This window comes from Canis lupus, chromosome 35 (assembly GCF_003254725.2).
Source record: "Canis lupus dingo isolate Sandy chromosome 35, ASM325472v2, whole genome shotgun sequence".
Lineage (NCBI taxonomy): Eukaryota > Metazoa > Chordata > Mammalia > Carnivora > Canidae > Canis > Canis lupus.
Window position 1 is genome coordinate 24,212,540 of NC_064277.1, and position 25,852 is coordinate 24,238,391.

At 41.7% G+C, this 25,852-nt stretch overlaps 2 protein-coding genes and 1 long non-coding RNA gene across 3 annotated transcripts; 2 read left to right on the top strand and 1 right to left on the bottom strand.

Annotated features, from left to right (window-relative positions):
• Positions 1-1,982: 1,982 nt before the first annotated feature.
• LOC125754366 (uncharacterized) lies at positions 1,983-10,282 on the bottom strand. Its single transcript, XR_007408344.1, has 2 exons — positions 7,694-10,282; positions 1,983-2,334 (listed from the first exon to the last, which is right to left on the bottom strand). It is a non-coding gene; the product is annotated as an uncharacterized LOC125754366 (long non-coding RNA).
• On the top strand, positions 4,640-5,409 carry H1-4 (H1.4 linker histone, cluster member). Its single transcript, XM_025442187.3, has one exon. The coding sequence runs from the start codon at positions 4,693-4,695 to the stop codon at positions 5,350-5,352; it is 660 nt and encodes a 219-aa protein (XP_025297972.1). The 5' UTR covers positions 4,640-4,692; the 3' UTR covers positions 5,353-5,409.
• Positions 6,144-9,133, top strand: LOC112656792 (histone H2B type 1-C/E/F/G/I). The gene has a single exon (XM_049105903.1). It carries the CDS (start codon positions 6,191-6,193, stop codon positions 6,569-6,571), a length of 381 nt encoding a protein of 126 aa, XP_048961860.1. The 5' UTR covers positions 6,144-6,190; the 3' UTR covers positions 6,572-9,133.
• Positions 10,283-25,852: the final 15,570 nt, after the last annotated feature.

Genomic DNA, 25,852 nt, shown 5'->3' on the forward strand with positions numbered 1-25,852 from the left:
TTAGATTACACCCTTTCAGTGTTATTATGTTATTGAGTTAATACAGCTTGGCTCATTTGTTAGTGCTTACATTCCGTGTTGGGTTCCTTTCCCAATCCTATCACTTTTAATAGTTTATTTTGCTAGTATGTGAAACCTTACTATAGTTGTAAGAGTCAGAGTTGCACAAGCAGACATACTCAATAAACCGTTCTTCCCTCCTCATCCTTGCTACTCTGTTTGCCATTCTCCCTTCTTTTACTCCTTTCTAACTCTCCCCCCATAAATAACCCATCTCCTTTGTTTTTGGTTTATCCTTCCTGTCTATCTTCTGCATAACTAAGCAGAAAATGTGAACTCTTATATCCTCTTCTTTCGCTTATGGAGGGTATCATACTGTGGATACTCGTGCACTTGGCTTCTTCATTTAGTCATACATCCTGGAATTTACTCCTTATTACTTCATAGGGATCTTTCTCACTCATTTTTGTAGCTGCATATTCCTCAATTCTGCAAGTATGCCCTAGTTCATTCAACTGCCCTCTTATATGTGGATATTAAAGTTCTTCCAAATATTTCATAGTTGCCAAGCTGGCAACCTATAGCATAGGATATGCAACCACACTTTTGATGGCTGAATAAGATAAAAAGAATAACAAGATTTATTTATTTGTTTATTTATTTATTTATTTATTTATTCATGAGAGACACAGAGAAAGAGGCAGAGACATAGAGGGAGAAGCAGGCTCCTCACAGGGAGCCCAATGTGGGATTCAATATCTAGACCTGGGATCATTCTCTGAACCAAAGGCAGACCACTGAGCCACCCAGGCATCCCAAAAATAACAAGTTTAAAAGTAACATATCACTCCTTTAAAGAAAAATCCTCCAGAAATGTTCTACACCAAAAGCTGAGATAGAGGACTTGTTAAAAGTCCACAAAGGGGAAGTCTGTCCCAACACACAGAGTTCTACAGGTGGTCTTCATATGGTACACATAACACACCTCCTATGAGAAAGCCAGGGAGGGAAGACAACACACTCATTTGTTGTACAACAACAACAAAAAAACCTGTTGGGGTACCTTGATGGCTCAGTGGTTGAGCATCTGCCTTTGGCTCAGGTCATGATCCCAGGGTTCCGGGATCGAGTGCTGCAGTGGGCTCCCCATGCTGAGCCTGCTTCTCTCTCTGCCTCTGTTTCTGACTCTGTGTGTGTGTGTCTCATGAATAAATAAAATCTTTAAAGAAAAAAAAAAAAAAACCTCTTCCTCAAACTGTCTTCAATAAAGTGATTGTGATAATATTAGAATAGCCAAGTCCAGAATCAAGTGCTTGGAACCCAGAATTGTGGAGTAAAGGGAACTAAGTAGAAGCCTCCCTTTCCTTTCAACTTTTCTGCAAATCATATTGCTGTTCCTCTTAGCACAATTGCTATCGTGTCCAAAATGGAAATGTTCGATGAGTACATCCCACTTTCCCTCACTGAAGGTTTTTCTTAGAGGCTTAAAAAAAGTCAATATTAGGAAATTACTTTTTTTTAGCTCATTAGAGAATACTTGAGAATATGTCATGAGTTCAAGAAGTTGCATGAGGAAGACTCCTCCCAATCTCATTGTATGGTCATGCACAGAAGAGCCACATTTCACACGGAGGGCATCACCGCACAAAGAGCTAAGTGGATAACTGAAACCATATGAATAGGGCTCTAGTGTTTGATATCTTATCCTAGATCATTAAAAAAAGAAACATTTGGCCTGTGCTACTAAATTGATTTCACAATCTCTAATGATTATTCAGATCTGCAGTCTGGAGCACACTTTCAGAACACATACTTTGGAGCCAGAGAGGTGAGAGCTGGAATCCTAGATGTACCTCACAGCCGATTCAGAAGCCCTTAGCCTGTGTAAGCCCATATCCCCCTATGTAAAATAGTGACAATATCCAAACCTAGGGATTTTTGCACTAAGTAAGAATGTAGGTAGCACAGTGTATAATAACCAGTAAACAGAAAAGGGTAGTTTTTATTAAGAATGATAAAATGGAATGAGAAGTAGAGATACTGTACTAGGTGATTCTGGGAATCCACCTTAGGTAGATGGAAACTCATGAAGCACAGAAGCCTTTGTCATCACTGTCCTTTCTCCTTCTAGAGCCCACTCTAGTGCTCAGTCAGGTGGGAATCCAGGGAAGTCAGGACTGGACTGCTGCTGGTTCCATCCTCTCAACATGGGGTCACATCCAACATGGACTTGTCTCACAGACAAGTCCAGAAATCCATAGGAACTCTCGCATGTGGGAAAACACCTTTGTCGTGTCGCTCATGTCCACTAAAAGTGGTAGTTGCCAAACTCAGCTGGGCATCAAAGGGAACAGAGGATTTCTTAAATATTCAGATTTTGAGACTCATTGGAGTTATCAATTCAGAATCATCTGGAGCAAGACTTTGGAATCTATATTTTAAATACAGGCACACATGCTCAACACACTAGGTGGTTGAGATACAGCCAGTCAAGTAGACAAATCAATAGTAAAGTAGAGCATTTTGGTGTTACTCCTATTTCATTGCAGAAGAGTATCAAATAAATATTTGCTTTAATAGTGGGAGATCCTCTACATATTCTTTGAATCCATCACTTAACTTTATTTATTTATAGGAAAACACACCATACCATAGGACACAAGCATAGGTGAGTTGAAAGATCACCTATGATTTGGAGAGTTTATGTCCCTCCAAGTCAGAAATAGGAAGGGATACATCGAATCAAGTTAGACATTTAAGAGAAAACTTCAATGAGTTGTGTAAAATTCAGCCATTTACAGGAGATATTGTCATTGAAAATGAGTATAACACACTGTTCTGGGACTGAGTCCCTGTGAATCAGTTTCCCTAGTTATTACAACTGGTCTGTTTTGGAACCTTATCCTCTCCCTTTTTGTTTTAATATATACCAAAGGGCATATTTTTGACTAACACACACTAATTACATTGAAATGTTTATACATTAAGGCTTTAAATAATGATAATATAAATGTAATAATTTACAAGACCTTTATATCAGCATTAATTTAAATAACACTAATTTGAAACATTTAATTAATGCTGTATCAAAGATATGTATCCTTTTTTACTTCAGTAGCAGGATCTGTTGTGTGTGGAGAAGATTTGCGGCAACAAAACTAAAAATTAATGTGATGTCCAGGGCTGTGTTACAACCAGCTGCACCCAAGGGATAGTGTCACATCACTTTATAGCACTGGCCAAAATTGTACTTTGTCTCTCACGGCTCGCAAATTTTTAAAGACAATTCCATCCAGACCATTTTCTAGGAATAATTCCTTTAATTAGGTGTCCATTGCCAATGTGTACTCTTTGCTGATTGGGCAGCTAACTAAATAAATCATCTTTCAGAGATCTTGCAAAGGAGTCCTCAGAGGGTAATGACTTAACTTGCATCATCCCTCAAAGATCTGTCTCTGAGATGGGAATCTAAACTTCTAATTCAATCCTACATGTAACTTGTTTTCTTTGTTATGGAACTCTGGGAAGCACAGAGTTACGATCTTCATGACTAAAGCCATATTTGGTGTGTGGACTAGCCATTCATCAACTATTAAGTAATAACAGGGTCTGCGTTTCTCTAATAATGAGGAGTAAATATCTTATAATTTACACTTCTCATTTCTTTCTCCTTATGATCAAGACTTATATTTCAGTCCTAACTCGTTTATTAGTTTAATCCTGAGGAATGTGCCAAAAGAACTCAACAACACTGCAAATACTTCAAAGTCCCCCTCCATTTCCCGTGATTTTAGGGACATCGTCTCTGGGTCATGTGAAAAATAATCCTTTTCCATCTGTATACCCTGTGTTTTGGGATCCCCTTACCCTCTCAAATATCCTGAATTCAAGGTATCTAAACTCATGGAGCAGTTGTCCAGGGAAAAGAGAAGCAACAGCCCCGCCCCCAACCATTGGGAGCAGAAAGGAAAAGAATTATCCTAAAGAATTATTTTAAAACCCAGGTGCAGCAGATAGAAATAAAACCATGACTGCATAGATTGATGTACCAAGGGTTCAAAATCTAACCCCAAATGGGTAGCAATTTGTTTGGCATTAAACTAAACCAGGTTGATGAACTCAAATGCCCTCGGCTCAATAGGCAGGACTCTCCTAGGAGCCTGTGTTACTTCCCTCACTTAAGCGCAGATTTATAATAAAAATCTTAGTGCCAGTGGCATAGTTTTTGGACATATAAGAAGCTAACCACTTGGAGAATCCTATTTGAGAGGTCAGAAAACTCCACAGTTAAAGATCGGTTTATAATTTACGAAGAAAATAGAAAGTTTTGTTGCTCTGAGTTGAAATTTGAAGAGCACGGCGGGAAATATGGCAAGTTTTTGGCATAAAGCGTGGTGCTTTCTTCATCATTTGAGACCAGCGTGAAGCCCGAGGCTTCGGGGATCATTTTCGGAGAAAAACCGGTCGATTCGATGCAGAGAATTTTGATATTTTTGGCATTTTTTGAGGTGTAACAAACACAACTCCGGATCCGAGAGGACACTCTGAGGCTGCCAGCGAGGCGGGCTGGACAGCGCACCAATCACGGCGCAGCTCCGCCCTATATAAACGGGAGGGCGCAGCGGCGCGGCCCGAGTCCCGGCCAGTGCCTCCGCTTCCGGCTCGAGTTCTCTCCCCGCGCCCGCTTTCGACATGTCTGAAACCGCGCCCGCCGCGCCCGCCGCCCCGGCCCCCGCGGAGAAGACGCCGGTGAAGAAGAAGGCCCGCAAGTCCGCCGGCGCAGCCAAGCGCAAGGCGTCCGGGCCCCCGGTGTCCGAGCTCATCACCAAGGCCGTGGCCGCGTCCAAGGAGCGCAGCGGCGTGTCCCTGGCCGCGCTCAAGAAGGCGCTGGCGGCCGCCGGCTACGACGTGGAGAAGAACAACAGCCGCATCAAGCTGGGCCTCAAGAGCCTGGTGAGCAAGGGGACCCTGGTGCAGACCAAGGGCACCGGCGCCTCGGGCTCCTTCAAGCTCAACAAGAAGGCGGCCTCCGGGGAGGCCAAGCCCAAGGCCAAGAAGGCGGGCGCGGCCAAGCCCAAGCGGGCGGCGGGGACGGCCAAGAAGCCCAAGAAGGCGGGGGGGGCCGGCACCCCCAAGAAGAGCGCCAAGAAGACGCCCAAGAAGGCGAAGAAGCCCGCCGCAGCCGCAGGAGCCAAAAAGGCCAAAAGCCCCAAGAAGGCGAAGGCGGCCAAGCCCAAGAAGGCGCCTAAGAGCCCTGCGAAGGCCAAAGCTGTGAAACCCAAGGCGGCCAAGCCAAAGACCGCCAAGCCCAAGGCAGCCAAGCCAAAGAAGGCAGCCGCTAAGAAGAAATAAGTTTCTTCGGCCAACTACTTAGCTCCATACAACCCAAAGGCTCTTTTCAGAGCCACCCCCAGACCTCAGTAAAAGAGCTGTTGCACTGTGCGTGCGCAGGGGGCGTGACGGGAAGGACGCCGCGACAGCGAATGGGCGGGACTTGGGCGAAAGGACGGGATTCTCGTAGCGACGCCAGTCACGCACACAATCCTTTAGCAACTTTCAGGTTCCGGGGTTTAATGGTGCATAAAACTGAGCAGATTACGGGGCGATGGGAACAAATTGGAGGGACCCTTTTTTTTCTAATTTTTTACAAACTAGCAACACCACATTCCCTTAAAGACTAACAATTACGCACGTCCTGCTATTCTAAGTCGATTAGGCTAGCTGGCAAGGAATATAATGTACTTGTGAGTATAATTACACTTGCTCAGAACTCCGCATCTAGGACGTCCGCATGGCCACCAGGTGTCCCCCGTGCAAGCCTCAGACTCAACGCAGGAAACTCTACTAGCCAGCAGAGAGCAATCTATATCAAAATTCCCAAAGCTAACCTATTAGCAAAACTTCACTAGCTCTCACTGAAACAAGCGCAATTGCTTTAGAGGCTTATTTATAGTAGCTTCCGGCACCCTACTCTGAACCTTCTGATTGGAAGGAAGCAAAGAAACGAGGCAGCCAATGACAAGCTAGATTTGCAAGTATCTTTTACAATTCGCATTTGTGACGACACAGTAAAATTAATCCAATCACAAGCGAAATGTGACTAACCACATTTGAATACCGCATCTATAAATAAACGAGGCTTTGGGACTTTACCCAAGTTTTAGGTACAGTGTTCTAACTAAACGCTACGATGCCAGAACCCGCCAAGTCCGCGCCGGCCCCGAAGAAGGGCTCCAAGAAGGCGGTGACCAAGGCGCAGAAGAAGGACGGCAAGAAGCGCAAGCGCAGCCGCAAGGAGAGCTACTCGGTGTACGTGTACAAGGTGCTGAAGCAGGTGCACCCCGACACGGGCATCTCGTCCAAGGCCATGGGCATCATGAACTCGTTCGTCAACGACATCTTCGAGCGCATCGCGGGCGAGGCGTCGCGCCTGGCGCATTACAACAAGCGCTCGACCATCACGTCCAGGGAGATCCAGACGGCCGTGCGCCTGCTGCTGCCCGGGGAGCTGGCCAAGCACGCCGTGTCCGAGGGCACCAAGGCCGTCACCAAGTACACCAGCTCCAAGTAAACGTGCCAAGTAAGCGTCTCCTTCCCAACCCCAAAGGCTCTTTTCAGAGCCACGCATGCTTTCAACAAATGAGCTATAATGCTTTCTAAAAACTATTCTCAAATGCACCCTAATCAAGTTTACTCTAAGATCGATACATCGCTACGACTCTATAATTTTCTCTTAGGATTGCGTAGCAAGGATGCCACATTTCCCGGTCGATAACCATACCCATCATAAATTGAGCGCTCGCTATGCCCAAAACCGGTTCTGTACAACCATTATTCCTTAGTTTCACAACACTAAACCTCAATTTTAAATGAAAATGCCATTTCAAGTGTACAGCTCTCCTTCCTGTGCGCAGGCTCCAAATTCATCGTGACATTCAAGGACTTGGGTAAGAACGGTTTCCCCAGAGCACAAAGCATGCTGTAAAAACTTTGTTTTGCTCAGAGCTTTTCTTTTCCTTTCCAGCATATAGATATGCAATAATGAAAACAAGCTTAAGACAACATGAGTTTTCATGGAAATCTTACACAGGCTTTGCTGGCTTGCTAGCTTTGCAATAGCGCCCATTTCTGCTGGTGGGGGAGGTAGGGTGGGGATCAGAGAGGAGGAGTCTGTGCTGTATCCTAAAGGCGCAGACAGACAGGAAAGGGAACCTGTCCTGACTTGGAAGGGCTTTCAAATCCTGTCAGCTACTATAGCTTCTCTCCTACAAAGTCCTATTGCATTGCCGGTCTTCTTCCAGCATCCTTAGCTGGGAAGACCCCAGGGTCACAAGAGAGAAGCCCACTACTCAATCCCATAAAGTGTCTGACTGGAGAGGCAAAAGTTACCCCAGGACTGAGGCCCCCTTTCCTCCCCTGGCCCCTTGCCCCGTGTCCCTGAGAGGCGAGGACTGAGAGGAGGTAGAAAGGGAAAGAAAGCCCTTCCCGGGAGGATGTGGCTTCTGCTGCACAAGGTCAGATGGCATAAAGGGTTTCTGCTGCTGCTGGGAATGGATTATTGTGGGGAAAAGAAATCTGGGGGAAAAAGCTGGGGAGCTGGGAGGAACTGGCCAGGGGGTAAGCAGTCAACAGTTGAGAGTTCCCCCAAGAAAACGGATGAGATTATCTTTCCAGGTGTAGCTGACACACTCACCGGTTCCATCCTCAGGGTAGAAGGATGAACTAGAAATGAGCACACGACCAGACAGCACATGGGCACCCCCACACACCCACTCGCCCAGAAGATGGCAACAGTGTGTGCTCACCCTCCGTGCTGAGCAAGGTAGATTGTGCCACCCACAATTCCGACCACCACTCACTTGCTTCTGGCACTGACATCACAGGGATTCGGAACACCCAGGCTGAGGATTAACTCCGAGATCTCCCAAGCTGTCTTTGTACCCCTGAGCACCCGCTCAAGGCAAATACAAATCCTCTCTGAAGGAATAAGCTTCATTTTTGGTCTCAGCAAATCCTCCACACATAAGATAGCAAAGAAAATGAAAGAGCAGCTTCACAACCAAAATCAACACAGGATTCAACAAGACAATGTAACCAACAAGAAGAGAAGCACACAGTGGAAACAAAAGGAGTAAAAAGAAAATGAACAGATACAAACTTCAAGTTGCTAACTTGAATATCTTTAAAAAGGAAAAGGAAAACACTAAGTGAAATATGCTGAGGGATTAAGAATACAAAGAATTTTCCAAAAAGAGTCGAAAGAACCAAATACGACTTCCAGAAATGAAGGTGTGGATATACACGTTAATATACATTAATCATATGAAAATTAAAATTAAAGGCTTGCTAAACGGACCAAAAAAATCAATAGGCTCCAGATGAAGAATTTTCATGCATTCTGTAAGCAGACCTTATTTATCCAAAATGCAGGGAGAGAAATGTAAAAGTGAGTTTAAGAGATCTGGAATTAGTAGTAAAATTGTCTGCCATGTATCTAATCATGGCACCACAAGACAACCAGAGAGATTGATGCTGGTGTGAGCTTCCAATGATCATGGCTGAGAATTTTTCAGAGTTAATGGATTACTCATGTAACTCAAAATCAATAAAATAGGGTAAAACTCATACACCAAAACGGAGGTCACTCTGTCACACTGTGAACCAAACCCCATAAATTCTCCCAACAAACGTAAAGCTAGTTTTCTAATCTGTTCTGCTAGATGGCAATAGACTGAAGCACTGTTATAAATTCCTGAGAGTGGGAGGATAATTGGCAAATAGATTATTTACATGCACTTGATATCTATCTGATTACCAAATTTTGCAAAACCTAATGAATATGTGATGATTTAATGGACTGTTACATATAGTACTATCATTAGCAGACCAGAAACTTTGATATTTTTTCCAATAACTATTTCTGTAACTATTTTTATCATGGTATTGTGTTAGTTAATGTCACACGCTATATGCCATGTTAAGGCATCACCGTCATTTTCTTCCTTTTCACTAAAGTGGCTTTAGTAGTTCCTGACTTGTTAAAAACCTGTTTGCTTGCATGCATGGATATGTATATAATCTGTGTGTGTTGGTTAGTTTCCTTCTAAATATATTTTTAAAGGTTTATTATGAATGATGTGTGAATTTTCGGTATTTGATGAAATCAAGGGCTTTTCCTCCTCTAGCCTGCTACAATAAATTATGAGTAGATCCCCTAATGCTACCCTATACTTGTATTCCAAGGCCAAATCTTCTTTGGTCATTTTCTATTAGTATCTTAAATACTGGCTGCGCACATTTTAGATTTCCGGGGGATTTTTCCTCCTCTCTACACACAAAAAATCATTCTGTGATTTTCCCTTTTCGGTTAACCTGTATCAGATTTGGTCAATAAGACTATGGTAACTTTGAACGCTTAATTGTGAGCCTCTCCTCCATCTGCTGCTAGGTAACAAACTACCCCAAAACTCAACAGCTTAAATCAATGGACATTTATTATTTATTTTTTGTGGGGGGACGGGGAGGGATCAGGAACCTAGAAGTGATTTCCTGGGAGGTTCTGGCCAGGATCTCTCATGAGGCTGAAGTCAAGATGCAAACACGCACAGCAGTCACCTGAAGCTTAACTGTGGGTTCCCTTCCAAGGTGGCTCACTCCCATGCCACCCAAGTTCCTGTGGGCTCTCAGCTGGAGGACCTCCAATTCTAGCCACATAGACCTGTCAGGACGGCTAACTGGCTCTCTTCCACAAAGACAAATCATAGAGAGAAGGGAGGAGGAATTTGTCACAGAGTCTCTATGACCTAGTTCCAAATGTCACACGCTGTCACTTCTACCACTTTCTATTAATTAGAAACAAGTCACTTAAAAAATGGCGTATACCCAGAAGGGCAACTAGGCTCTACCTTTCAAGGGAAGGATAGCACATTTGTGAACATACTGCGAAACCAACACATCGTCTTCTTTATGCTTTAAATACTTGATTGTATAAAAGTATTTCTGCTTTAGACAGTAGACAGAAGTCAACTGTATAATCACTTGGACCTAATACTTTTCTAAGTGGTAGCTCTTTAAGAATTCCAGGAAATTGGGGGCATCTGGATTGCTCAGTTAAGCGACTGCCTTCAGCTCAGGTCATGATCCCAGGGTCCTGGGATGGAGCCCTGCATTGGGCTGCCTGCTCAGTGGGGGAGTCTGCTTCTCCCTCGGCCACTTCCCACTGCTGGTGCTCTCTCTGTCTCTGGTAAATAAATAAGTAAAATCTTAAAAAAAAAAAAAAAAAAAAGGATTCCAGGAAATTAGACCATATATGACCACTATCCATAAACACAAAATCCAATGAAACTCCCACATGATGCCCAGGTCGACTTTTCCCTAAGATTGTAAGGGACCAAACAGTGTCTCTGCATTACATATAGCAGCTAGTTGCAGGTACTTAGAGAAAATATTGAATGAATTCATCTAAAAACTCCTAAACAGCCATCTGTACAACAAGACTCTGGTTCATGAGGGTTATAAGAATGTCCAACAAAACTAATGGGTGTGGAGAAAACAAGTTAAAAGAGAAAACAAAATAAAAAGATAAAACCCCAGAAAATACTTTAACTTATGAAAATATAAGAAATTAACAATCTGGAAGGACCAATTAATAAATTTTGCAATTGGACAAGTTAAAGCTACATTAATAGACTTCAAAGGCAAAATTTGAGTTAATGATTGAGTCAGACTTAAAAATGACCTACAATGCTTCAAGTGTAAAGTAACAGATTAGGAGGTAGCAGAGGGACATGAAAGAAGAAACTAAAAGCATAGTTTAGTCATGAAGGCTTATAAGGAGACCCTTGACATGTGTCAAAATTCCCTACTAAATTGTACCATGGCAATCATTCCAAGTATTTCTTATAAATCCAGAGATAGTCATGGAAGATCTTTGGGCACTAGAGATACAAAGAGAGATGAGGTTGTTCTTGTCCTTCTGGAGCGCTCAGGTTTGTAGGCGATCAAGGAAACCCACAGCTCATTGCTTGCTTCTTATTTATTTATTTTAATAATCATTTACTCACACCTAAAATGTTTATCACTCTTTAGAAATCTGATGGCCGGTTTATGGCAACTACAGAACTCATTAATTGATGCAAAATATTCATCCAAATATTTTAGTCATATTTAGAATAGAGTAATACTAATATCTTTGTGCTATAGTCCGAAGTCAAGGTATAGTCCCATAAGATTGCCCTCATGTCTGACATCAGCTGCAAACTTGATGGGTTTACCAAAACCATCCTCAGATTTAGTTATTCTTTAGATGATTCACAGAATTCACTAAAAGTTATTATACTCAAAGTTGGGGATTATTATAACAAAAGAATAGGTTAAGCCAAAGTAAGAAGCAGAAGAGCAGGGTCTCTGAGGGTTCCTAACTCAGAGCTTCTGTAGTCCTTGCCCTTTGGGGGAATAGGGAGAGTTACTGCCTCCCTGCAACACAACAATATTTTAACAACACAATACACATTGCCAACCAAGGGGCTTCATCACATACACATGGTTTACTGTCCACGTGGCTGATCTCTTACTCTGCAGTCCCTCTGGAGGTAGTCCAGACACCACACGGCCCAAAGCCCCCAACATAAAGGACATTATGTACAGTGTCCTGAACAGCCCAAGGCCTCTTTGTAACCAAAGGTATTCTTATCCTGCAGGACATTCCAAGGGCCTACACATCACCTCTCAGCAAAGGGCAAAGGCCACACCTCCCTTCGCTTAATATTAGCTCTTTACTATGCACATCGTCTTAAGAAAAACTATGTTTTTACAGTTTTGATCAGATATCTGTCATTGACCAGAACTTGAATTCTCCAACTATTTGCCTTTTGATGGTTCTGTCAAATAGTTTGGATTATTCAGGTCGAGTGTGAACTCAAAAGTTATAAGGAGATTTCTTACTGAAGGCTATTTTTTGTACTTTGTTCAGATGAACAACTTCAGCTGTCTCCCGCCTGATTTATACTCCCAGTGGTCCTCCAAGCCCTGGCGCTGGAAGGAAGACTGAGGAGCGGTGGAGATCACCCAGGGGATGCCCACAGTTCTCAAGTTTCGTTTTGGTGTCGTGGACATGCAGTGCTGCACAGAACAGAAGGCTCCCTTTGCTTTACATGAACAGCAGCATTTGAATGGCTTTTCCTTCCATAACCATGACCTTTGCTACCATGGATAGGGACTGGGAATTGTGGAAGAAGTGAAGGACTAAAGTTTTAGAATTTTGTCTAAAAGTTTAACCATGAAGGTTAGGCTGTATTTCATAGTACAATACAATAACAAGTATCACAGCCAAATTACGACGATTTTTTAAGGAGAAACCTGGAGCATAGGGAAAGAAGGTGAGAGATATTGAGAGGGACTCAGAAAAAGAATGGAAGCAGCAAATGGCTAAAGAGCCTGAAGACCGAAGAGAAGCCACAGAGCACACTAGCCAGAGAGAGCAGAAAGGGAAAAGAGGGAGATGAGGGGATAGACCTTGTCATCTTTTGGGCACTTCACCTGGGCATAGCACCTGTTACATATTGAAATACTCCCCACGTTTCGTGGGTCTTGGGGCGAGTGGATGGGTTACAATGTTACCATGTCTGGGAGGTACTCTCTGACCTGCAAAAGTAAAATGGCACCCTTCTATCTCCTTCATAACTTGCTCTGTTTATTCTTCTTCATTACACTTAGCACTAACTGACATGAATCTGTGTATTATTTGTTTCCTCTTCCCATTCTCCAGACTGTAAGCTCCACTGGGTTGGGTTAGGTTTCTTTTTGCAGCTGACCTCCAAATGCCCAAAGCTGTTCTGCCCATACAGTAGGCTGTCAATGCACATCAATCTATAACAATAAGGAGAGAGGCCAGAGCTGAGTTATTGCAATGGTCCCATTGATTTAGTGACTCAGCGTTTTGATACTTATTTCCACATCTGTACAACAACAATAATAATTCTAGGAAGTAGTGTACTTTGAAGGATTAAATGAGATATGTCATGTAAAGGTTTAACAACACTGATGGACATTTAGTAAGCAACAATCGCTAGCAAATCCATTTTCTTTAGTCACTGAATTAAAAGGACAATTGGAGTAGCCAATTCTTCTCAGAAGAAAAACTAACAAGAAAACAGGAGCCTTTGGACGACTAGAATCCCACCTCAAGAACTATATTTGGGGGATTTGGAAGAAAGATAATATTATTCAAGAATATCTCGACTAAGCATGGTTTGACTCATTAACTGTTTGTGCTAACAATGACTAAAACATAAACGTAACACGGGAGTAAAGATATCTCATAGCACATTATACAAACACATTAAAAGAACTCTCTTCCTTGTATAAGAAATATTAATACTGATGGCAAAATGGGACTGAAGAAGAACCCTTTTTTCTTCTTCTGACATAGGAGAGGTATGAATGCAGAGAAGAAATGAATGCAAACCATAACTGAAAATGTGGATGACCTCATGGAATTTATGAAGTATGAAAGTCTGATCTGCCTGAGAATAATTAGTGTGTATATCCCGCTCAAATCTAACCTGTCCTGGTTTGCTGTACACTGGTTCATTAGAGCGAGAGCATTACCTCAGTAAGAGCCTACATCAGGTGTCTTAGCATTTTCATTGTAGTTTTTGCTCTAATTATAAAAGCAGAATTTACTTCTGTTACAGGCCCAGTGACTGGGAATTCATTATTTACCACGGACTACCTTTGCTGGGAAGTCTAAATGAGTGCAAAACGTCTGTAAATGAAAAGGGATGACTCATAAAATCTGGAGAAATGGAATTCTGCATTGATTGTAGATAACAATCCTTCTAGATCTCGCCTTTCCAGACATACAATTTGTTCTTCACTTTATGGCCTGGCATGGATGTCTGAGTGGGTAAGACCTAAGCACTGGTTTGGCTTTGGTGACGATCTTGAAGGTCAACAGCTTGGTTCAGCTCAGCTGACATTTGAGGGGTCACCTCCAGCATCTGAATTAAGGGAATCACAATACTTGGAAGCAGTCTCAAATTTCAGCGTGCACCAAAATCACCTGCACTGTTTTTGTAAAACAGATGGCTGGGCCCACCTCACAGATCCTGATTCCCTGGATCTCTAGCAGGATCCCATTATTTGCATTTCCATGTTATCCAAGTGCTGCTGCGATGCTCCGGGTGCAGGACTCACACCACAGACCTGTGCTTTCAACCAGAAGAGGGGATTTCCTCGCAATACTAATACGAAACAGCCACACAACAATCACACTCCCCTTTCAACGGGAACTGGAAAGTCCTAAGAAGTGGCAGCGGCCGTCCTCCGCCCCCTGCGTCCACTCGGGAGTGGAAATGACCCCCAGGCCCGACAAGCCCCGCCCCCACGTCCCCGGGCTCCTAGCCACGCCCCCACGCCGGCTCCCTCAGCGGCCCCTCCTTCCACGCCGTCCTCGCTGCCCTCTCATTGGTCCGCTTCCGCGCACACGGCCCGCCCAGTGCCCCAAGGAGCCTCCAGTTCCGCGTGCGCCACGCTACGTTCTTCCGGGTCTCCCCCTCCCCCGCCCCCGTGGGGTCGCGCATCGCCCCCGCCTTGGCGGTTTCCCGCGGCGCCCCCTGCTGGAGCCGGCCTCGCACAGCTGCCTCTGGACCTTCGCAGCAACGCTGGGCGGTGCGCAGAGAAGGACGCAGAGCCGAGCAGTGTGCAGCCTGAGCAGCGGGACCGCGGTGTCCCTCGGTGGCCTCCTGTGCGGCTGCGTGAGCTGGCCCTGCTCCTCGTCTGCAGTGGCCGAGGGACCCTCACGGAGCATGCGCAGGGCAGCTGGCTTTCACAGCCCCAAGGACTGTCCCAAATTTATAGGACCCTTCCTGCAAATATTCGAGTATTAGTTTCTTTCATGATAGTCATTCTCATCCATGTATCTAGAACTGCTTTTACTTGGCAAGCATGTGAGAAGATTTTTTTTCTTTTCTATCTTAGAAAAGTCCTTTCTATTACAGTTTAGCTAAATGATGATGAGTTCAGTATATGTGAAACTGTTTTTTGGGGTATCTATTGTTATTTTTCTGAAGCCAGAGTTGAAGTTTGAAATTATTAAATGTATACCTTGTAATAAATCATATATTTGTATGCGTTAGGTGCAGAAATCACAGATGAAGTATGTTCATTGTTTGTTCAGTCTTCTATAACCGTAAGCGTTTTCCTTGGTTATAAGAGATTCCAAGAGTACCATGCTGAAAACTGGCCTACAGTTAAAAACATGAAGTTCTAATTCTGGCAGTTCCCGCCATACATAGTGGCTGTGTGGTCAGGTGCATCAAGACCCTGAATGTTGCATCTTACCAAGGGATTTTTATTTTGTCATTAGGGAGTATAGTTCCTTCTCATGACCGGAAGTTCTATGTCATTAGTTTTAAAAATGGGCCTTGTTTTGAATGTCCCTTGCTTCTTACCTACATCATTGCATTTTTACTTCGTTAAACTTTAAGTATAATTTCAATATCTGAAATTATTTGTCTGAGGGACAGGAGGTGATCTCTTTATTTGGAGCCTAACTTGTCACAGTGTGGTTTCTTCCAACATTAGGTCACATTAATTTGCGTTTATATTTGTACACCCCAGACTGCTCGGAGAGGACTTGGTGTTTAACATGCGCTCACCAAATAATACGTGAATACTTAGATAGATGATCGATAGATAAATAGGTAGGTAGGTGGATGGATGGATAGATAGATGGATGGATGGATAGATAGGTAGGTAGATAGATGATAGATACATAGATGATAGATAGATAGATAGATAGATAGATAGATAGATAGATAGATAGATAGTAAATAATGCATACCTACCTAGACAACTTGGGTTAAAGATGCTTCCTTCCTGGAAAAGGTTTAAGTTTGAGTCCCTGAGACACTAGAGGGCGCCCACCACTCCTTAATTTCAGGTAACTTCCTCTGAAAGTCTAGACTCTAGGCCTTTGGAGAAATCCTTATGGTAAAATTCCTCTGCCTTTCTCCACAGTGCCACTTCTGAGACAAACAGGTTTCCTTCTTAGAAATCTTTGATAGATATTGTTTCCTCAAGCCCAAGCTTTCTCAAGAGCCGTGGCCCCATGCTAGCTGTCTCCAGTTCAGTTGAAAAGCCTAGAATCCTCTTTTTCCGAAGAGGCTGGCATTAATTGACAAAGTGCAGAATCTGATCATGGTATTTGCCCCCAGGGAACCCAATCAGCTGTGTTTATGAGGCTTCAGCTCCTAGATGTGTATTGTTCTTGGAGATTTGGGGAGTTTTCCTTGGTTTCTTCTTCTCTGGGCCATGATGTGTTACAGTGTTTTTGCAGTTTATCTAGTCCTTAGCTATTTTGCTTCAGGGTGGCTTTCCAGAATATTTTCTTGTCCACACTGGAACCAAAAGTCCTTACAGTGTACCTCTCTATCGAATACTTTGAGCCTTCAAATTTGTTTAATATTATTATTGCTGTACTTGCTGTCTCTTGGTAACATTTTCCAGGCATATTTTCCCCCATCCTTATTTTTTCTTTATTAGTATTTTACAAATCCATGCATGATTTGTTTTCAGACTCAAGAGGAGCACGTTTTTATGCATTTTGTATCATACATACTTTCTTGGTTTATAGAAAAATATAAGCAGCATAAAAAGATAAAATATTGTGCACATTCCAGAACTCTAATGTTGGGGAGGAAGAATTTCTCTGCAATTCAAGGTCCTTTTAGCTGGACTAAGAATCAATTTGATATGGGAAGATGAAGACTTGAAAATCAAATTTAATACTGTCTGTATGGGGAAGCCACATAGATATGGGAATTTCAAAGACAGGCAAAATAAGGTATATTTGTTGTTCTGAACGAAGGAGACAGGGCAGGGGTCTGGGTCTTCATAGAGAGGGAAGGTAATTCACAGAGGGATAAGAAGAGCAGATGTTTGGGAATTAGATGTTTGCCCTACCGTACAAATGGGTCACTCAGAGGAATGCCTGGGTGGCTCAGTGGTTGAGTGTCGGCCTTCAGCTCAGATCCTGATCTCAGGGTCCTGGGATCAAGTCCTTCATCAGTCTCCCCAGAGGGAGCCTGCTTCTGCCTATGTCTCTGCCTCTCTCTCTCTCTCTCTCTCTCTCTGTGTCTCTCGTGAATAAATAATCTTTTAAAAAATGAAAAATGAGTCACTCAGATAAAATTTATCTCTGTTAATAACTCTTTTTCTAGGAAAGACCACCAATTTAGAATCTTCTGTTTGGTTAAGAGAGGGACAAAAGTTCTCCTGAGACTGTGGGGTATCAAGTGCCTTTAACTCAAAATAATCGACATGCCAAAGTGGCACATTTGGAGTGGAATGGTCGTGACTGTTCTTCAGTTTCCCCATCTAAAAATTCCTTGGGAGTTTTACATATTAAAAGTTGAGCTGGTAGGTTGTTTCATCTCATTGATCTAGTCTCCTAGTCCTGACAATGGGGCAGTTTAGTCAAACTCATTTCAGGAGGCAGTGATCCAGTTGTATTCTCCAGTTTAGGCCTAATCAGGCACTAAATAAGAGAAATTTCTATGGAAACAAAAGAGAAGCAATGGTTAATGTTTGGATCAAATGTTAACCCAGTTTTTTTGTTTTATTTTTCTTAATTTATGATGGACATACAGAGAGAGAGAGAGAAAGAGAGAGGTAGAGACACAGGAGGAGGGAGAAGCAGGCTCCATGCCAGGAGCCAGACACAGGACTCGATCCCGGGACTCCAGGATCGTGCCCTGGGCCAAAGGCAAGCGCTAAGCTGCTGAGCCACCCAGGGTTCCCCTTAACCCAGTTTTTGAGTCTCAGGATAGCCAGTTGAGAAAACTTCTGAAGTCAAACGTGAAGCATCTTCAATTAGAATGAGGTCACGTATTGGCAATCTGACGGATCTTCCTAGATTACACTTCAGATGTCTCTGGGGATCTCTTGAGTGGCCCATAGAGCAACAGGACAAAGACTGTCTATGCATGAGCTATTATGGCACTTTCTTCACATCAAGTCATTTATACTTAGTTTGCCAGGGCTCCAGGAGAAAGGGAAGTCTTAGATCTCAAAGGATTTGAAGTCAGAGAGATGGGAGAAGAATCAAAAGGTTAGTTTGGAGACTTGAAGCCACGCATTGGAGGACACTAAGAAGAAATTACGATCTAGTTCAGTTTGTAATGGATAGTATTGAAATAGTGTATCTACAAAGATATGTTATTGAAACATATTTTCTCTCTATACTCCCCCCATTTTTACCAAAGATAGCCACATTAACAGTATTTTGTTTCCAAAATGAGTCTAGTATCAGAAAAATCTTGGCCTGATTATTTATATAAGTGCAGCAAGAACAGTGGTTAACCCTATAGACTTTTTAAAATCTGTAATGCTGGAGGTTTCACAAAGAGTCTCCAGATCAAACCTTTTTTTAAATAATTTTTTAGATTTTTAAAATTTAAATTCAGTTAATTAACATATATTATTACTGGTTTCAGGAGTAGTGGTCAGTATTTTATCAATGGCATATAACACCCAGTGCCCATTACATCACGTGTCTTCCCTTTTTTTAAGATTTTATTTATTTGAGAGAGAGAGAGAGAGGAGGGAGAGAGTACAAGGATGAGCAGGGGGAGGGGTAGAGGACCAAGCAGACCCCCTGCTGAGCAGGGAGCCTGGGATCACCACCTGAGCCAAAGGGAAACACTTACCCAACTGAACCACCTAGATGCTCCAATCATATGCCCTCCTTAATGGCCATCACCAAGTTACCCCGTCCCCTCACACCCCTTCCCTCCAGCAACCCTCCGTTTGTTTCCTATGATTAAGTCTCTTACAGTTTGTCTCCCTCCCTGATTTCATCTTATTTTTTTCCCTCTGTTCCACTATGACCCTCTGTTTTGATTCTTAAATTCCACAATGAGTGAGGTTATATGATATTTGTCTTTCTCTGATTGACTCATTTCACTTAGCATAATACCCTCACTTCCATCCATGTCGTTGCAAATGGCCCGATTTCATTTTTCAAAGGCTGAGTAATATTCCATTGGAATATTCCATAATATTCCACATCTTCTTTTTCTGTTCATCTGTTGATGGACATCTGGGCTCTTTCCATAATTTGGTTATTGTGGACATTGCTGCTATAAGCATTGGGGTACAGGTGCCCCTTCGGATTACTACATTTCTATCTTTGGAGTAAATATCCAAGACTGCAATTGCTAGGTCATAGGGCAGCTCTATTTTCAACTTTTGGGGGAACCTCTAAATCGAACTTTAAATTCTCTTAAGGCCAGAAGCCAAGCCAAATCCTTGCCATCAGACCTAATCTGCAATACCCATATGTTTGGGTGAATTCCACTCTTCTCGAGGTCCCCAATATATCCTGGGGTTCCTGCACATGCCAGGAAGTAACCTCTACTCACCTAGTAAGGTTGTTTGGAATTCGGAAACCAAGGTATCAGGGTAACATTTCCAGGGGTCTTTATTGGCTCCATAAAATCAGCTTTAGTTCCTTAAACCTGCCTAATTATATCTGAGTCTATGCCATTCTCTCAAATATGACATCCAGTCAAAGCCCCTGTAATATAACTACTGTTTCCAATTATGTCTTGTCATAAGGAGAACACATGTTTATTGCACTTATGCAAATAAATATATTGCCATAAAAATATAAGAATTCTCACTGAGATTTTCCAGAGCATTCAGGTAAGGCGAGAAGATAAATTTTTCAATTGGTTCACAAAGGCGTATTTTGTCAAATTGTTGTAAGTTAGGTAACCTGAGAGATTCTTAAATCTGGGGTGGGGGTGGGGAAGAGGCATTTTTTTAAAAATCAGTAATGTTTTGAGGCGCCTGAGTGGCTCAGTTGTTCAGCCTCTGCCTTTGGCTCAGGTCCTGATCCCAGAGTCCCAGGACCTAATCCTGCATGAGGCCCTGGGTGGGGAGCCTGCCTGTCCCTCTGCCTCTGTCTCTGCCTCTCTCCCTGTGTCTCTCATGAATAAATAAAGTCTTTATAAAAAAAAAAAAAAGCCAGTAATGTTTGAAACGAAAAGTCATAAAAAGTATAATTATTTTCCTCAAGTCATTCAATCCCATGTTATTAATTCTTGTTCTGTTTGAATACAATCTTTCCACTAGTCCTGGAAATCTTTACATAGTTCAGTATTTTGGTTTTTGTTCGGGTTTTTTAGAGAGAGCGACTAAGGGGAGAGGAGCAGAGGAAGAGAGAGAATCTGAAGCAGGCTCCAAGCCCAGTGCAGAGCCCAAAGTGAGGCTCCTCTCATGACCCCAAGATCATGAACCGAAATCAAGAGTTGGACGCTTAGCCAATTAAGCCACCCAGGCAGGCTCCCCAACGTAATTCAGTTTTCTGATCTTAAGGATACCAGACACCTATACGTGGAATTTTTTCCATAACTGTCACTAAAGATGTAGCACGTTTGCAGGAAACTTTTATAGTGGCATCTAAGTAAAAGTATAACTGTCTGTAAATGATAAAGACTTAAAAATGGCCATAGTTAAGGATCTGATTAGAGTTCATTAAAATGTGATTGACAAGGAATTTGATTTTTTTTTGTGACATACAATACTTTAAAATAATAACATACCAAGACATCATATTTCTAGGAGTTTCACATAATTTTAGATAACAGGTCTACATAAATATAACCTAACAGGGTTTAATATCACCTTGTTGGCAATGGTTCTCATGTAATTTCACATACTAAATAAGCCTAATTAGTTTTATTTCTAAAAAAAAAAAATTTTTTTTTTTGTTTAATCTACCTGGGGTCTGGTGGGAAATTGCACTTAGATTCTGCGCAAGAGACTTCATTTTAGAATTTGATTGTGGGAAGTATGTCCAAAAAAAGTAACACAAGGTTTGAGCATTTGATTAAATAGGATCACAATCATTATGAAACAATATATAATTGTTCCATTTAATGAAACCAACAAGAAAAGGTAGCAGAGGCAAATACAGACGGTTACATAGTTGTGAGTAAAATTTAATTCTTTCAATATTAAGACTGTTTTCTTAAGTAATCAAAGACCCGATAGGCATAGACATTATTTTGGGAAACTTAGAATCATTGGTTTTTCTAGGCAGATAATTTAAAAAGTAAAGAACAACTATTGTTTACAATTTCTCATAAAGGGCAAAGCAACAGTTTAAGAAAACTTTGTTCTTCTAACAAAGAGAAAACAGAAACTTTGCACCCTTGTACTTTTGATATTAAACTTGTTTACTGGGATGCCTGGGTGGCTCAGCGATTGAGCACCTGCCTTCGGCCCAGGGTATGATCCTGGAGTCCCACATCTGGCTCCCTGCCAGGAGCCTGCTTCTCCCTCTGCCTATGTCTCTGCCTCTCTCTGTCTCTCTCTGGGTCTTTCATGAATAAATACATAAATACATAAATACATAAATAAATCTTATTTACTTATTTAAATTTATCCTAATCTTAGCCACTACTGACCACACATAAAGTTTCTTCCCGAAGAGTTTTTCCTCCTAAATGTACAACTTTCTTTATTTAGCACTCAAATTGTGACCTAAATTTTCCCTCTATAATAACCAGTCTTGCTGTAATACTTCCTTTTCAGTCTCAACAATTATGTACTTTTATTTTTCATGCTGCTTCTTAGCAAAAACACTATCTTACTTTCCTCACATAGAATTGTCATTTCCAGTAGCCTTAATTACATTTCTTAATATTCTTAATGCTTAATGAAACCTTAATTTCTAGTGAAAACTAGTTGTGAACTGTTATATCAGAACTCTTCAGGTTGCCAAATTTATGAATATGTTTCATTATTTTTAGAAACATGTATTTTTATAATATAATCTTTCAATAAAGCATAAAATGTGTTTACTAACAGACCCAAATTTATCTTTAGTTTCTCTATAATAAGACAGAAGTAGATAGACATGTTCAGTACTTAATGGTTCATTATTTTCTCTGACTCTGAAGAGATCTAGATTACTAACAAACCTCGCTTTACTCATCATTTAACTTAGCAAAACTTTGAAATTTTTAGCTTTCCAAAGATTTTGGAAGCTAGTTAGAAGTTACCTACAAAGCTTTTCATTTTATTTTTATCTATTTCATTTACTTCTTTTAACAATTATGCATAGACTACTTGATGTAGGAAAGAGTGAGGGCTCGAAGCCGATGGCCAAGAAAGAATTCTTGGGCCATCTCTGGTGCAAAAAAGGTGATTTTACTAAAGCCCAGGGACAGTACTCAAGGGCAGGAAGAGCTGCCCTGAGCTCATGAGAAATGGCCTATTACATGCACTCAAGTTGGAAGGGGGTTAGGGAGAGCACAGTCTAAGGAATTTTCTTTCTTTTTTTTTTTTTTTTTTCTAGGGAATTTTCACACAAGGTTGCCAGGACCTTGAGGGGCTAGCTGTTGTAGAGAAAGGTCATTTATTCCTGTCTAATAAAACCCGAGTCATGAGATACTTCAGACTTCTATCGGTGGACCATATACTTAGAGGACGATTGCTAATAGATACCTTGGTGGGTAGAGATAAAGGAAATTTCTAAAGAAGTTTTTATACGTTAACATAGACTTATAGGGCAGGCCGGGTGGCTCATTGGTTTAGTGCCGCCTTCAGCCCAGGGCCTGATCCTGGAGACCCCGGATTGAGTCCCAAGCCAGGCTCCCTGCATGGAGCCTGTTTCTCCCTATGCCTGTGTCTCTACCTCCCTCTCTCTGTGTGTCTCTCATGAATAAATAAATAAAATCTTAAAAATAAATAAATAAATAAATAAATAAATAAATAAATAAATAAATAAATAAAGTAGACTTACAGGATCCTGGGGTTGGGCTAAGATTGCCTTCTGCCCTTAGCAAAGTATGAACACCAGGCAGCTGAGTCCCTAGAGGAAGGTCACTCTGCCTGTTTCAAGGACGTGTCAGTGGGCTATAAGTTGTAAGGAAATTTAGATATTTTTCTTCTTCCTTTCTTTCCCACATCACTGTCCACAAAAACTTCATGAGGCATTAGACAGACTCAACATTAGTCTAAGCTTTTTTCTTTCAGACAAATTTTGCAACAGAAATACCATGAACTTATTTGACTTTTACTAAACAGAAGCAGAATAAAAATTTTATATTTAATGGTGATAACTCTAAAAACATAACTATTTTAATTAAGCCAACAAACTTAATTTAGCTTAATACCAAATATTTTCTCAGATTACATGAGTTTAAATTTATTTTTAACTTTCTGAATGTTGGAATGCCCAATCTCTACAAACATGTACCTTCAAACTAAATAGAGTACTTGTATGTGTTAACTATACCAATAGCATCCAGAGATAGAGCAAATATCTCACATTAAAACATACATGGACACACACACACACACCACAAAATACAGGCAAGATACAAACAAAATTTTGATATTTGTGGAGAGGATATTGTAGGCCCAATTTTTTTTTTAAATTTATCCTTTTATATGAGGAAGAGGGAGAGAGAGAGAGAGAGTGAGAGAGAGAAAGCAGGGGGAGGGGCAGAGGGACAGAGAAGGAGAGAATCTCAGACTCCACACCAAGCACAGAGCCCAAAGCAGGACTTGAATTCACCACTCTGAGATCATGACTTGAGCTGAAATCAAGAGTCAGACATGTAACCAACTGAGCAATCCAGGCGCTACTAGGCCTAATTTTTAAATAGTTCCATCTATCTATCTATCTATCTATCTATCTATCTATCTATTTTTATGAAAAACTTCTCCCTAAAGTTTGCATGTTAAAAAGACTGCCTCTGGGTCTTAGAGAAAATGGAGGTAGAAAATGTACTTAAGTGTACTTATGAAATTAGTCTAAGAGAGCAAAGACCTTCATTGCACAGGCAGTAAGGATGGTATAATGAATAAAATGTGCCTGGTCTCTCATGACAATGTGATACATCTCCAGTCTCAGATCCACTAATTCATGATATCAGGTAGGCGCTTCTGGAAAGAGACTTTCCAGCACTAACGAGGAAGGAATGCTGAGATGACAAAGATGCCTATGAACTGGAACCTCTCATGACACAGCTGAACAGAGAAATTCTGATCCCCAGTGGATTCGATTGCCCACCAAGGTGCACCCTGGTAAGTGCACCCTCCCGATGGTGACAGGGGAGACCAAAGAGAATTTTCGCGTTGGGCAAAAGCCAAGCTCTTAGGACATAGAACAAGACAAAAGGAAAATAGTAACAGATCAAAGCCTTCGGTCTCCTGGAGCCACACTAATACCTGGGAAGTATGTGCTGTGGAGTTGGGACTCCATGTTCTTTTCCAGTGTACTTACTTCCCGAAGTTTACTTGAGTTTGGGGGTGACCTAGTGTCAACATAACCCTTTCCAGACCAACTTATCCTATCATGAGTGTCTTCTTCTTGCGCCTGCCAGCATTCAAATAGCTTTAGAGTGCTCAACCCATACCCACAAATTATGATGCCTTGGCTCCCAAGAAGTCCCTTAGCAAGAGACCACAAACAGTATAAAAGACACAGACAAAACAAAAACAACAACAACAAAAAAAAAGCAAAGACCATCTCTGGGAGGAAAAGGATCAGTTAGTTACCAAAGAGTACTCTGTCAGATTAAGCAGAGTCATTTAGTCCAAGAAACTAGTTCCACAAATATTCTCTGTTCCTAATCTAAACGTAGAAAGAGAGAAAAAGAATTCTTACCATTCTGGCTCCATCACTACCCTCGCACTCCACAGAGACTAAAAGAGGCAGACATGATAAATCTTACCTGATGCCAGCAATGTGGCAGGTCTCCTAAGTTTCTAAGCTGCAGCAGAGTCTGGGTCAAGAAGTATCCAAGGAGTTAAAGTATCCTGGCATTTAGGACAGCTGTAGGGGAGCAAATAACCCTGTCTCTTCAAAGCTCCCTGAGGCTAGACTCAAATTGGTATGAAAAGACTTAAAAAGAGAAAACCAACCATACACTGTACATATGGGGAATTCACAAAGACACGGATATTCCAAAGACAGGGAAAATGAAACAGATATATATAGATATAGATATAGATATAGATATAGATAGATAGATATAGATATATATTTATATATATACTATACAGGATATATATATCACAGTAAACTAAGGAAACTAGTATATATATACACCATACACATATATACTATACAGTAGGTGAGATATATATATATATATTGGAGCCCTTCTTCGGGGCCGGCGCGGACTTGGCTGGCTCGGGCATATCGACCAGGCTTTCTCCTGAGAGAAGAGAAATGGAGTCCGCTTCGCCGAAGGAGTTTGAGAGGAACCCAACGCACTCCCTAGAGCAGATGTTTGATAGATGTTTGACCTACCATAGGTGTGTGTCACTGATATAAAATTGATCTCTGTTAATAATACTTATTCGAGAAAGGTACCCTTTAGCCAATTTAGATTCTCCTCTATCGTTAAGAGAAGAAGAAAAATATCTCAAGCATGCGGGGTCTCAAGTGCCTTCAACTCAACCCACACTCCAAAGACTCACAACTGCAGGGCAGTGGCCCCTCCTGAACAACTACACTATAAAAACTCTGAATATGTTATACACTAGATTGCCTACCTGGCATTCGAAAATACAAGAGTGTGATTTCTAATATTGAATATTAATCCATAAGTTAATCGGCATTCCTATTAATAATCAGATCTTACTGTAATAAAACACCTTTCACTAAAGCAGCCAGGCTGACCCGCTGCATCAAGATCTGACCAATGGGAGAGCAGAACTCCAGCCAATCACTAGACGGCAGGCCGTACACAAGCCGACGAATCAGCGGTGGCAGAGCCTATCCTTCATTTGCATAACGTTGGCTACAAATAGACAGGCTCCCGAG